Genomic DNA, 14402 nt, shown 5'->3' on the forward strand with positions numbered 1-14402 from the left:
TCACGGGAACGACCTACCAAGGGGTAGGGCTAAGGGGGGGTATTGGGACGGGCCCTTGGAGTCCTCACATCACTTGCGGAGATCCCAGGGGACAGGGGGTAGCAACACAACTCCACCTAATGGAGGCTTACGGTGCCCCAGATTCAAACGGCCAAAAGCACATAATTGAAACCACAAAATATCTCCATACTGCTCGTCTGTAGTGATCCAAGTGTGCACCGTGCTCACGTGTGCGTGAGACCGTAAGACATGGGCACCGCGTTCATGTGTGTTCACGTGCTTTCGCTGCACACGTGAGCGCGGTGCACAGAGAGGCAGTTAGAGCTTCAGGCTACAATGAGGCTAAAACCAGTGTTCAAATGACGTTTTTCCAAACAACTTTTTATGCCGGGGCTTCAGGACACTTGGATCACTACGGGACACTTGGATCACTACGGACGAGCACTATGGAGATATTTTGTGGTTTCAATTATGTGTTTTTGGATGTTTGAATCTGGGGCACCCAGCTTCCATTAGGTGGAGTTGTGTTGCTTCCCCCTCTCCCCTCGGAAGTGTTGTGAGGACTCTAAAACTTCACCTGAGCCTCCATTGGCATATGGGTGAGTAGATAATGGCTGAATTTTCATTTTTGGGTGCACTATCCCTTTAAGGGGGGGGGGGGTGTCCAAGCAATTTGACATATTTGAGCATTTTATTAAAAAGTAATGCTGTAGTTACTTTTCCAGGTAATTAGTTACTTCTATAGTGCAGTAACTCAGTTACTAACTCAGTTACTTTTTGGGGAAAGTAAAGAGTAACTTTAACTAATTACTTTTAAGTCACGTTCCCAACACTGGGATGGGACAAAAAAAAGTGTCCATGAATGAGGACAAGAAGTCTAAGCTCAGCAGAATGTATAAGGTCAAGTAAACCCAAAATGTGGTGTCTTCATATGAAGACAAAGGATCTCAGGAGGATATTTCCAAGATGGCGGCTACCAAAAATAAGGTTCATTTTTTTAAACTCTTTTGTCAAACTTGGTGTCTATTCCATATTATTAAGCATTAGAAACACACTGGAATGTTCAAATTTATGATTTATTTTTAAATCATATTATCATTATCATATTATGTATTCATATACTGATGTATTCAGTGAGCTAGTGCGTGTTCACATGGACTCAAACAACGAGCGTTTTGACTCAGCTAGCAACAACTGGCATGAACTTAAAAATAGCCTCCAATTCACCCAGCACGAAGTGGACATATTAAAGAATAACACCTCCAAGCTCACAGGTGAAAAAGAGCAAATTGAAAAAAACCTGAGAGTGGTCTGCGACAGTATTAAGGTCCTTGACAGATTAACTGACTACCTCGAGAACCAGTCCAAATGTAATAAACTGGTCTTCAGTGGCATTGAGGAGTCTGTACACCGTACAGGCAAGCCAGACGACAACGACAAGTGACACCGACCCATCGTGGTGATGTTTCTTAACTACAAGGACAGAGCTACCGTTCTCGAGAATGCTAAAAAGCTGAGAGGCAATGACATTCACATAAATGAAGATTTCTCTGTTTGGGTATGTGAGCGAAGAAAGGCTCTCCTCCCTGAGATGTACACAGCATGAGACAGAGGCCTTATTGCCTAATTGAAATTCGACCAGCTGGTTACCCACCCCCCACAGAAAAAGAGAGGACAGTCCCATCTCAGCCCGATCAGCCCTGTCAGATCCGAGGCTGCTGGTCCTCCTGCGACTTCCAGCCCTAAGTGAGGATGCTCAGGTCTCAGAGGTGGTAAGACCACCTCCTTTTACTCTGACTATCTTAAAATCATGCCAGCTGGCACAAGAGTAAACCATGTCTGTCACGAATGTAGAAAAAAATGTTAAATTTCAAACCATTAATTGCAGTGTGTGTAAATCCAATTATCATTTAAAGTGCTCACCTGTTCCCAAACCTAATTGTAAACTATGGGTATCATGGACTTGTGATAATTGTATAGCCCTGTTTCCCTTTTCCAGTCTTGATGATAAAGACATTAGTTCTCTTTCATCTGATATGTATCCAATGATACTTGTTTTGGTAATGTAGATCCTGATTCAAACAGTACGTGTGTAATGAAGGAGCCCTGCAGATATTACAATGAAAAAAACACTTGATGATTCCACCTGATAGTTGCCTTTTTTCTGCCTTCCACCTCAACAGCCATAGTCTCTCAAAAAATTATGCCAAACTTGCCCACTTCCTAGCATCCCTGAACTATAACTTCTCAGTCATAGCTCTTTCTGAAACTTGGCTCACTGAAAACACAAAGTCTCTTTGAACTCCCCTTATATAACTCCTTCATAAGAAATGATCACGACAACTATGTACAGAGAGCAGACCTGTCAGTACACTCAGAGGGTGCAGCCACAGAGTCTGCTTTTATTGAGTTAACCTTGCCCAATAATGGCCGAAAGGTTATTGTCGGCTGTGTCTATCGTCCACCGGATACAGACCTTAACAACTTTAATGAGTCAATGGCAAATACTCTCGTTCAAATATCTAAAGAAGGCAAAATGTGCTATATTCTAGGTGATTATAATATTAACCTTTTCAAAAGTGAAACACACTCACCAACTCAGGATTTTCTAAATGTCCTGTACTCTAATTACTTTTACCCTATTATTCACAAACCCACGAGAGTTGCTGCCAGATCTGCTACATTAATAGACAATATACTAAACTGTCTGAACAAGGTGCCATACTCTGATGTAGGCTATTATATTCAGACATCACTGCACATTTCCCAATCTTCCAATTTACCTTGCTTGATAACGACAAGAATATTCTAACCGAAGTTAAAGTAACTTAACGTAAATTTAATTATAGAAATGGCTAGTTTCAAACGACTCATCAATGATCTTTCTTGGGACAATGTATATACTCAAACTAACTCAAACTGTGCATATAAAGCTTTTATGGAGTCATTTAATTCTATTTTCAATAAATGTTTTCCCTTAGTCACTGCTAAAAAACAATCCATAAAACTGGAATCTTCTAAGCCATGGTTCACCCCTGGGTTACAGAAGTCCTCAAAGAAAAAAACAGACTTTATAAAAAATGCTTAACAAACCCTACACCATTGAATCAATCAAATTACAAAACATATAAAAACAAATTTACTCATCATCTTAGATCAACTATAAAAAGATATTTTGCTGACAAATTCAAGGAGTCCTCTAATGATATTAAAGAAACATGGACAGTGACAAATCAATTATTGCATAAAAAGAAATCTGCAGTAAAACTTCCATCCTACTTCTCTGATAGAGTGAAAACATTTACTGATGCATATGAGATTGCATGTAAATTCAATGATTTCTTTGTAAAGGTAGGTGCCTCCCTGGCAAAAAAAATCAGAACTCTAGGGGGAGGTCCCCTTGACTATATTGATGGTTACTTTCCTTCATTTAAGACCTTTGATCGGCCTAATGTAAATTAAGTTCTAAGTATTATCAATAAACTAAAATCAACTGCTGCAGGTCACGATGTAGTCAGAACTTCTCTCGTGAAAGAGGTTAAATCCTCAATTGCAGATCCGTTAACATATATGTTAATAATGTTAATGTTCCTACTGATGTCAAAGTTGCAAAAATCATTCCTGTTTACAAATCGGATGATCCAAGGTCTTTTACAAATTATCGTTCAATCTCAATATTACCCTGTTTTCAAAGATTCTTGAAAAATAGTTGATGAATGAATCATTCTGCTTACATGGCACTGTTAGATCTTATTGAGAAGATCTCTACTGCACTAGACAATAACGAGTATGCTGTAGCAATTTTCCTGGACCTGTCAAAAGCTTTCGATACAGTGAATCATGAAATATCACTGTCAAAACTTTATAGATATGGTTTCCAAGGAATTGTTTTCCAATGGTTAAGTAGCTATTTTACTGACATGCAACAACATGTCTATGTTAACAACTGTAAGTCAAACACAGTGACACTGTCATGTGGTGTGGCCCAAGGCTCAATTCTTGGTCCTTTATTATTTTTAATTTATATCAACAATCTAGCCACAGTTCCAAGTAAATTTTTTTGCATATTATTTGCAGACGATACAAACCTTGTTCTTTCCAACAAGCACTTCAAAACTCTTATAAACAAGCATATTCTAAATGGTTCAAACTGAACAAACTATCTCTAAATGTAAAAAAAACAATTTCATACTATTTTCAGGTAGGAAACAGTATAACGTAGACGATGCAAAGCTCTTTACTGAAGGCACTGAAATTAAGAAAGTATCTTCTGCTCACTTCCTAGGCTTTGTGGTGGATGAAAATTGTACTTGGAAGGAACATGTTGATTTTGTGGCAAAAAAGGGGTTGAAGTCTCTGGGAATCATCAGAAAGATAAGTTCATTCCTCAATAGATCTAGTTTGTTTGTGTTATATTTCAGCTCAATGTACCCATATCTAATCTGCTGTAATATTGTTTGGGCTAACACAAACCCCCTAAACTCTAAACTATAAGGCTATTCACCAAAGTCATGAATTACCCAACCACTACCAGCAATATTTTCGCATGAATTCCAGTATACACTCATACGCAACGAGACAAGCAAGACACCTGCATCTCCTCCTACTAGCAGAGGGCAATTCACTATTAAATATAAAGGGATCACATTGTGTAATGAACATCATAATCTTGCAGTCAGCACTCCCTCCTTGTCTATATTTAAAAAGAGATTTTTGATTAAACTATTTAAACACTATGTTTAACAGTTTACTAGGACTAGTTGATCGTGATACAATTATGTTTAAATTATTTTGTTCTGTTTGATTTTTATTTTTTATTTCTTCTTTCCTCATTCTTTTTGCTTTGCTTATTTAACCTTATTTTATTTATTATTTATGTTCTCATTACCTGATAAGATGTACGTTATTAATTTTCCTTGACTAAACAAATTTAAAAGCCCTCCTAGGATTTCCGACCTCACCTACCCACTCTCTATGTAGAGTGATTTGTACCGAATTTATAATTTGTCACTTTTATATGTGCAAATAAACAATAAACAATTTATTAATGTGCTCTAATTTGCATATTACCAATATGGCTGCTATCCCAAAAAATAACATTTACACACACATTTTCACCCAGATTAAATCGTAGAGATGAGCTATTTCCATTCTGTCTCCATGTTTGCAACACCACAGATATAATTAACAGACAAGTTAAAATAATATAAAAAAATTAAAAAAAAAGTCTCATTACAAAACTTATAGCTGAAACGGTTTTCTGGTGGCAGCCATATTGGATTTTTCCACCATGGTCATCAGAATACCAATCTGCGATGCCCTGATATCCAGATGTCTTCTACATATCTTAAGCTTTGTATGTACCAAATTTGGTGCTATTATCACTAACTGAACAATTGCCTTGATTTTGTGAGCTATGAAGCCCCACATGTATGAAAGGAACAGCGATGGAATATTGAGCAAAAACCTGCAATAGCCAATGAGAGCGAGCTGATTGGGAAGCATCACCAAGCAAATATAGCGGTAATTTGCACTCACCCCATTTAAGATGAACAAAAACCTTTATTTCCAGTTCACCACAAGCTCACGCTGCAAAATGTGTGCCGATTCCATCCTCTCAGCATGACTTCATCCAGGTTTTTCATGTCCCCGCTCCAGCGACAGCCGTGGCTGTATGCATTATGATTTTGTGATGTCCGTCCCATTCTGGTGAACTCAATAGCTCAGAATGCCTTGAGGGAATTTCTTCAAATTTGGCAAAAAATCCACTTGGACTTGAGGATAAACTGATTAGATTTTGGTGGTCAAAGATTAAGGTCACTGTGACCTTGCATCAGTCTCATTCTCGTGAATGCAATATCTCAAGAATGCTTTGAGGGAATTTCTTCAAATATGGTGCAGACATCTACATGGACTCAACAATTAACTGACTCTAATTTGGTGGTCGTCAAGTCAAAGGTCAGGTCAATATGTCTTCACAAAACACAAAACAAACTCAGAAATGCATTCACTAACTATGACAAAACTTGACACAAATGTCTAACGGGATAAAATGATGAAGTGATGACATTTAGCAGGACATTTTATCCTGCTTCAGTGACTATCGCCCCGTGGCACTGACCCCCATCATCATGAAGTACTTTGAACGGCTAGTCATGTCACACATCAAATCCACACCCCCCCTACCCTAGACCCCTTCCAGTTTGCATACCGGGCCAAACAGTCCACAGAGGATGCAATCTGCTCTGCTCTCCACCCAGCCCTCACCCACCTGGACACAAAAGACTCATATGTGAAAATGCTGTTCATAGACTTCAGTTCAGCATTCAACACCATATTCCCACAACAACTCATCTGTAAACTAGACCAGCTGGGGCTCAACACCTCCCTTTGCAACTGGCTGCTGGACTTCCTCAGTGAGAGGCCACAAGCAGTACGAGTCGGCATCAACACCTCGAGCAGCATCACACTCAGCACAGGGGCCCCCCAAGGCTGTGTGCTCAGTCCCCTGCTCTTCACCTTGCTCACTCATGACTGCACACCAACCTACAGCACTAATCACATGGTGAATTTTGCGGACGACACAACTCTGGCAGGTCTCATCGCCAAGGACGACGAGACCCACTACATGAAGGAGGTCAACCATCTAACCACGTGGTGCAGAGACAACAACCTCCTGCTGAACATCAGCAAGACCAAGGAGATTGTTGTTTACTTTCGGAGAGGCCACACCCAACACCAACCACTGACCATCAATGGTGCTGCTGTGCAGAGAGTGAGCAGCACCAAATTCCTGGGGGTGCACATCAGTGAGGACCTCTCCTGGACCACCAACACTGCATCACTGGCGAAGAAAGCACAGCAGCGCCTCTACTTCCTCCACAAACTCAAGCAAGCGAGAGCTCCCCCACCCATCATGTGCACATTCTACCAGGGCACCATTGAGAGCATCCTGACCAGCTGTATTGCTGTGTGGGGCGGGAGCTGCACTGACTACAACAGGAAAGCCCTGCAGCGCATAATGAACACAGCTGGAAAGATCATTGGTGCCCCACTCCCCTCCCTACAAGACATATACATCACCCGCCTCACCCGCAAAGCGACCATGATTGTGCGCAACGCCAGCCACCCTGCACACAGTCTGTTCAGCCTCCTGCCCTCAGGGAGAAGGTACCGGAGCCTCCGTGCCCGCTCCACCAGACTCACAAACAGCCTCATACACCAGGCTGTCAGGATGCTGAACTCTCTCCCCACTCTCCCACTCCCTCCTCTCTGCTCCTCCCCCCAAAACACTCTGAACCCTGACCTTCAGATTGACTGTCTTTTTGCACTATTACAGTACAATATATCTGCTGCTATTACTGACTGTTTTTGCACTATTTAACATAGCCTATACAGAAACTTCTGCTGCTATTTTTCCACATATACAGTATATAGTAGTACACTACTATATATATTTAGATTTTAGTTTTTATAGATTTTATATTTTATTTTATTGTTTTTTACTTTTAGTATTAGTAAATGTCTTTATCTGTTGTGCACTTTATTGTTACTTTAGTGTTAGGAAATGTCTTGTCTTTATCTGTTGTGCTTGTGCATTTTATTCTGTCACCGTGGGATAGAGAGAAACGTCTTCTCGATTCCTCTGTATGTCTGGTACATGTGGAGAAATTGACAATAAAGCTGACATTGACTTTTGACTTTGACTTTGACTTTATATTCAAAAGGTCAAACGTCAGCTCTACTGTGACATCATAATGTTCTGCATAAAACACTTTTCTGTCCATTACTCAGCGTCATATGTCAGGAAAAGAAGGGGAGACATTTGGTCATACTGAATTGGTGACTCTAATCTTGAAATTGATTGTGTAGATCTTGTGTGTGTGAAGCATCCATGTTTTAGAATTTAGCTTCTTCGCAGCAACTACATATTAGCAGCATTGTCAACTGTCATTGCTACATATGAATCTGGACGGACATGGATGTAAACTGTAACTGCAACTTAACTGGTTCGCAGATGCATACAACCGCAAGGCGGTAATTCTAGTTTCTCTTTTTTTTGTTTTTTGGTGCAAAACGTAACACATACAGGTGCAACCAACTGACAACAGTTCACCTCCACGCTTGTTTTTTTCTGAGGTCACATTTGATCAAAGTTCGAAAGTTTTTATTGTCAATTTACTACATGTGCGGAACATACAGAAGAGGGGGCAGACGGGGGAGGTTATGGATAGAGTTCAACATCCTGACAGCCTGGTGGATAAAGCTGTTTGTGCGTCTTGTGGAGTGGACCCGGGGCCCCAGTACTTTCTCCCTGAAGGCAGGAGGCTGAAGTGGGAGTGTGATGGGGTGGGAGGTGTCACCAGCAATGCTGATAGCTCTGCAGGTGAGGTGGGTGTTGAAGATGTTTGTGAGGGAGGGCAGAGGGGTACCAATGATCTTCCTGGCTGTATTCACTATGTGTTGCAGAGTCTTCCGGCAGGAGGCAGTGCAGCCTCAGTGCCACACAGTGATGCAGCCAGTGATGACACTCTCAATGGTGCCTCTGTAGAAAGAGCACATGATGGGGGGTGGGACTCTTGCTCTCCTCAGTTTGCGGAGGATGTACAGGGGTATTTGAGCCTTCTTGGCCAGCGATGTGGTGTTGTTGGTCCAGTAGAGGTCCTCGGAGATGTGCACCCCCACGAACTTGGTGCTGCTCACCCTCTCCACAGCAGCACCTTCGATGGTCAGTGGGGAATACTGTGGAAGTCTTCTCCTGAAGTCCACAACAATCTCTTTGGTCTTCCCCACATTGAGGAAGAGATTGTTGTCCTTACACCACTGGACCAATCGGCTCACCTCACTCCTGTAGTTGGCTTCATCATTGTTGGAAATTAGGCCCACCACAGTCGTGTCATCCGCAACTTGAAGATATGGTTGGTGCTGTGGGTTGGCACGCAGTCGTGGGTCAGCAGTGTGAAGAGCAGTGGGCTGAGCACACACCCCTGCGGAGCCCCTGTGCTCAGCGTGATGGTCTTGGAGGTGTTGCTGCCAACCCGCACATTTTGTGTCCTCCCTGTTAGAAAGTCCAGCACCCAGTTACAGAGAGAGGTTTTGAGTCCCAAGTGTCCGAGTTTTTGTGTGAGCTGCTGGGGAATGATTGTGTTGAATGCTGAACTGAAGTCTAGGAACAGCATTCGCAGGTATGAATTCTTTGAGTCCAGGTGGGTGAGGGCTGGATGGAGAGTAGTGGAAATGGTGTCCTCTATGGACATGTTTGACCTGTATGCATACTGAAATGGGTTGTGGGAGGGCGAAGGATGGACTTGATGTTCTGCATGACCAGCTGCTCGAAGCATTTCATGATGGTGGAAGTCAGTGCTACGGGCTGATAGTCATTGTAGCTGGATGGATGGGGCTTCTTTTGAACTGGTATTATTGTGGCGGCTTTGAAACATGTGGGGACAATCGGTTGGCTCAGGGAGATGTTGAAGATGTCCGTGAGGACATCCTTGAGCTCCTCGGCACAGTCCTTCAAGACACGACCAGGTATGTTATCTAGTCCAGCTGCCTTGCGTGGGTTGATCCTGGAGAGGGTCCTCTTTACGCTGGCTGTGGACAGACAGAGTGGTTGTCTTCTGTGCCGGTGTGTTGTTCTGTGTTTCAAAGCGGCCAAAGAATTAATTGAGGCAGTTTAGCAAAGAGATGTCACTATCGCAAGTCACACAAGTTTCTTTGAGATCCCAAGTCACTGGAATCACCACTCTATGTACTCAGTGTGAACACCAAGTGTTTGTTCCTCTGTCTTGACTGAATCATTTAGTGACTGCCTTCTTACGATTAAAATATTAAAAATTGGTTAAATCTGTCTTTATTACTGTGGTCTTCCACATTTTTAAAATCAGTTGTTTGTTAGTTTTGTTAGTCAGCGAATTTAACAAGCAAGCAATCTCAGCTACTTTAGCGTTGTTGCTCTGGGGACAGTAATGTCTGTTGGTCCACCACTTTGGTTTAGACTGAAATATCTCAATAATTATTAAATGGATTGAGATCAAATTCTGTTCAGTTCTCAGGACATCTTTGGATTATGTGAAACACAAGATCAGTTTTCAGAAAGTTTACAACGCACATGTCCTTAGGTTTTTCAGTCTAGAATATACAGTTTCTGTTTTAGATGGAGAACACTGTTGATCATGTAATTTTTTTTTTTACTTTGTTTCTGTCCTCAGTCGCGAACTTCAGCTCAGTGATCCATGTGTTGCCGAGCTGTGATGGCTGTCTGCTCATGAGCCTGAACAGCACTGCCAGAAACCTCGACAAGTTACTGCACAAGATGAATTTCAACAGCAACATTACAGAGGACGAGATCCACGCTCAGGCTCTTTATTTGATGAGTAAGAATGAATGATTCAGAGAGAGAAAATATCACATTTTATAACCAAAACATTCCACCATTTTTGTAGTTTTCTTTCCAGCCAGAGAGTCGACCCTAAAGGACTCGGACATGGAACATTTCAAGCAGCAGGCGAGCTGCCTCGGCTTCTCTGGAGAGCCAGACTACCTCTACGACCCCAAAAATGGTGCTTCACCTTTAAAACCCATCTGATTAAACTATGAAAACAAGATGTGTGATGTCAGACAGAACTGATTCACTTTTTCTTTCTGCAGAGTTCTGTGCTGAAGGCGAGGGCATTAAGATGACGTTTGACTGAATTTAAGAACAATTGTCATGAATATTTCAAACTGAAATCGAGCAAGTAAAGAAACAATTAGACTTAAAACATCAATAATGTGGTCCTTGTTTTTATTTAGAATTGAATAAAATGGTGTAACACCAAGGTTTTTCAAACTGTGAAGGCCAAAACACACCGGCAGCGAATGCAACACCTCAAAAAATATGCCCCCAATTATTTTCAGTCTACAACCCAACACTGGCAGCAGCTAGATATGCATCGGTGCTCCTGGACACGCCGCCCCGTGGCACTTCATGCCACCAGAATTAAATGCATTTTTCCCCTACTCACTTTCTGTTTGTACATACCAGCTCCCATAGCAGCTCTTTTTCTCTGCTCCTATGGCAGCTCGACTTCTCTCCTCACCATGGATGTATAAAGAAAACTTTGGAGCTGTTATTGTGTCTCATGTGTGACGAAGCAACACACTCTCACTCCGACCTTGTCACATATTGATGTACTTGGTCATGGACGCTGTGTCAAGTTAAGCCTATTACGTGCATTGTCCTCTTTCAAAATTCATCTCTGTTTTCACAGGAAATTTAACATTTACATACAGTCTCTTTCAAAATAAACACACTACGTCTATACAACACAGCGAATTGACGTTTTTTCCCTTCAACAACAAAAACACGGTTAGGTTTAGAAATAAAAGAACAGGGCTTGGCTTTAGAATCTTGCGGGATCCCACCGCTCTCTCAGGTGAAAGTCTGTGTTTGTTAAAAAATCAAGTTTAATTAGGGGCTGTCCACACATGATTTTAAGCTAATGCAGAGGTGGAGGAAGTACAGATCTTTCAGTAAAAATAGTAATAATTTTGCATGGTCATCTTTTGACGAGCTGCAGCGCAACATGCGCAGGACCGGTGTGTTTTCAGCTTGAGTTGCCACCCCAGGGGGGAGTGGGACACTTGAAAAGGGGGTGTAGAGGAAAAGAGGTGAGGTAATAATACTGTGTGAGGTGACAGGGACAGGTGGTGCATACAGGTGTTCTAACAACAGGAAGTATCTTATTGTAGTTTGGCTGCTGATTTGACCGCTCACCGACATGATCAGCAGTTGGAGCCACAGCAGTTACTTTAAATCTAGCAGAGACTGAAAGCTTCAATTTGCATCAAAAATCATTTCATGGGGTCATAACATGATCTATACTTCCTAACGATATCATTATCTCCAATGTCCATCCAGAATTAACATCCATCTACTTAGTTATCAGATAAAAAAAGATGCTGCAGAACTTGCATAAAAACATCATGTGTTAAAGTTTTCTTCAGTATCCCAGTAATCCAGTGAAAATTGTCTGTACATCCATGAGAACACTGCAGACAGGAACTGCTAATAGATCATTCAGCAGACTTTTAATGGAGACAATTAGACCAAATGAAAACTTTAACAAATGACCGGTGACCAGCTGGTAAGTCTCAGATAAAGTAGATGTTGTAAGTTGAAAAAGTACTCGAATGTAAATGAGAGGAGAACAGAATGATGAATTATCCTATAAAGGCCTATAATAAATATATAATATATTTTCAGATTTGACACAAACGTTAACTTGGATTCAATGATAAACTGATTAGATTTTGATGGTCAAAGGTCAAGGTCACTGTGACTTTGCAATTGGTCTCCTTCTTGTGAATGCAATATCTCAAGGGTGCCTTGATGGAATTTGTTCAAATTTGGTAAAAATGTTGGACTCAACGATGAACTGATTTGAATTGGGTGGTTGTAGGTCAAAGGTCAACGTCACTGTGACTTTGTAAAATGTGTTTGTGGACATAACTCAAGAATTCATGCATTTTTTCTCAAAAATGTCTGTCAGAATAAAATGATAAAGTGATGACATTTTATAACCAAAAGGTCAAAGGTCAGCTTCACTGTGACATCATCAACGTCATATGTCAGGAAAAGAAGGGGAGACATTTGGTCAAATACTGAATTGGTGACACTGATCTTCAAACTGTGCTGATTGTATAGATCTTCTGTGTGTGAAGCATCCATGTTTTCACAGATATGGATGGAAACTGTAAAGTCCAGTTGAGACCAAAGATTTGTGAGGAGAGAAAACTGTTTTAGAAAGCTGCAGAGAAACATTGCAGCAGTGTGAACTGGCTGGTCTGAGCTCGACTCATGCCAGCTGATGGTGTCACCTGCAACTTAGCTGGTCAAATCACCGGCGGCTGCTTTCAAAGCACGTCACCTGTTTCAACAGCCAATTAGCTTATAGTGAAGTTCGCTGGTCAATTCAAAATGACTGCAGACGGCATCTTCGCTTGCTCGACACGGTGTGCCAGTATCGGACGGTGGGTCGCTGCTGCTGCTTGTTGTGTGTGCTTGTGCCCCGCCCAAACACACATTCTCATTGACTGATTAATTGGCGCTGGATATTTATTTTATTGTGGCGTAGTGATTATGAATACAGTCCATCTGATGCTGGTTTTATTTCATCACTACTACAAATGCAACTGTGGCCAGTATCTCACTATCCTCAGCCTCATTCATATTCTAAGAAGCTACAAATATTATTCAGCCACAAAATAGGCCTGAAAAGCTGCAAATCAGAATAGCAGTACAGACAGCTGTTGCATAGAGATGAACACCATCTCATCTAATTGTATTGGTGTGAATCGGCATGTTTTTGGAACATTGCAGAATGGCACATTGCAACTAGTTGCCTGTTTCGGCTTTTCTCATCTCAAAATTTTGGTCTGAACTGGGCTTAAAGCCACAGTGTGTAGGGATTTGGTACCACACAGCCATCTAGCAACTTGCTAATGAACACAAACAAATGCTCTCAAGGTGCTAATATTGCTCTATGACACTGTATGATCCTCAGAGTGTAACAAGCATGAACTATGTACTAATTAGTCAGGTTACATTATTCGTTTATATTTTGATGTGCGTGTATTGTTAGAGATCCTCATCTGGTGATTCAACGCTTGCAACGGTAGGGAGAGAGAGAGGGAGAGAGGAGGAAGAGGAGGAGGTCGACATCAACGATCGGAACCTATGATGTGCAAGCGAAGATGTCTCTAGAATTGAGGGTCTCCAAAGGCAGAGAAGAGAAGCGACAGAGGTTTGTATACAATTTATATGGCCAGCAGCACATGAATACAAGGTATGAATTTCTATTCTCTGCCTAACCTGTATAAGCAAGTAGTGAAACCATAGTCAAAATGTGAGCTAATTGAGTATTTTGGAAAACAAAGGGCAAAATATTATACAGCAATGTTTGCTTTCGCACACCAATATAGGTCTTTTGTCACTATTGGTAGGCCGAGCCTAAATATGTGATCCCTTTCACTGCATTGCCTCCAGTGTCATCACCATACTGCATAACATGTTGGACAGCCTGTAGGCTATCACACCTACCTGCATACTTGTAGGTCTAACCCTATCTGTTTTCCTTCCATTCAGAGACTTTTGCAGGAGATGAGCCTCGAGGACCACACACACCTCACAGCTAGACTGTTGGAGAGCAGTGTTGGGTAAGGGTTACTTTAAAAGTAATCAAAGTACGTTACTGCGTTACTTTTTAAAAAAGTAACCAGTTCCTGACGTGCTGACGTATTGCGGTAAGCGAGTTGTGTCATTTCCGGTGTTTCTGTGACAGCGTCTCTGTACTGCTCTGGTGAATTCTGCTAGCCTGTTTTCTCACTACAGTTGCTTTAACGTCTACTTCAAGTCTTAA

At 41.6% G+C, this 14402-nt stretch overlaps 1 protein-coding gene across 5 annotated transcripts in view; it reads left to right on the forward strand.

Annotated features, from left to right (window-relative positions):
- LOC126383502 (uncharacterized) overlaps positions 1-14402 on the forward strand; it is a 131263-nt gene extending 116861 nt beyond the window's left edge. The window contains exons 4-7 of one of the 5 annotated variants that reach the window (XR_007569153.1): positions 10212-10376; positions 10446-10562; positions 13626-13787; positions 14129-14402. Coding sequence is in view for 3 of the 5 variants with exons in the window: in XM_050034030.1 (XP_049889987.1) it covers positions 10212-10376; positions 10446-10562; positions 10651-10694 (326 nt within the window). In the remaining 2 variants the exon portion in view is untranslated. Of the gene's footprint in view, positions 1-10211; positions 10377-10445; positions 10563-10650; positions 13282-13625; positions 13788-14128 lie in introns of those variants that run through there. The other 4 variants (XR_007569154.1, XM_050034030.1, XM_050034031.1 and 1 more) reach the window with 4 other exon arrangements.

Source organism: Epinephelus moara, chromosome 22 (genome assembly GCF_006386435.1).
Source record: "Epinephelus moara isolate mb chromosome 22, YSFRI_EMoa_1.0, whole genome shotgun sequence".
NCBI classification, from domain to species: Eukaryota; Metazoa; Chordata; class Actinopteri; order Perciformes; family Serranidae; genus Epinephelus; species Epinephelus moara.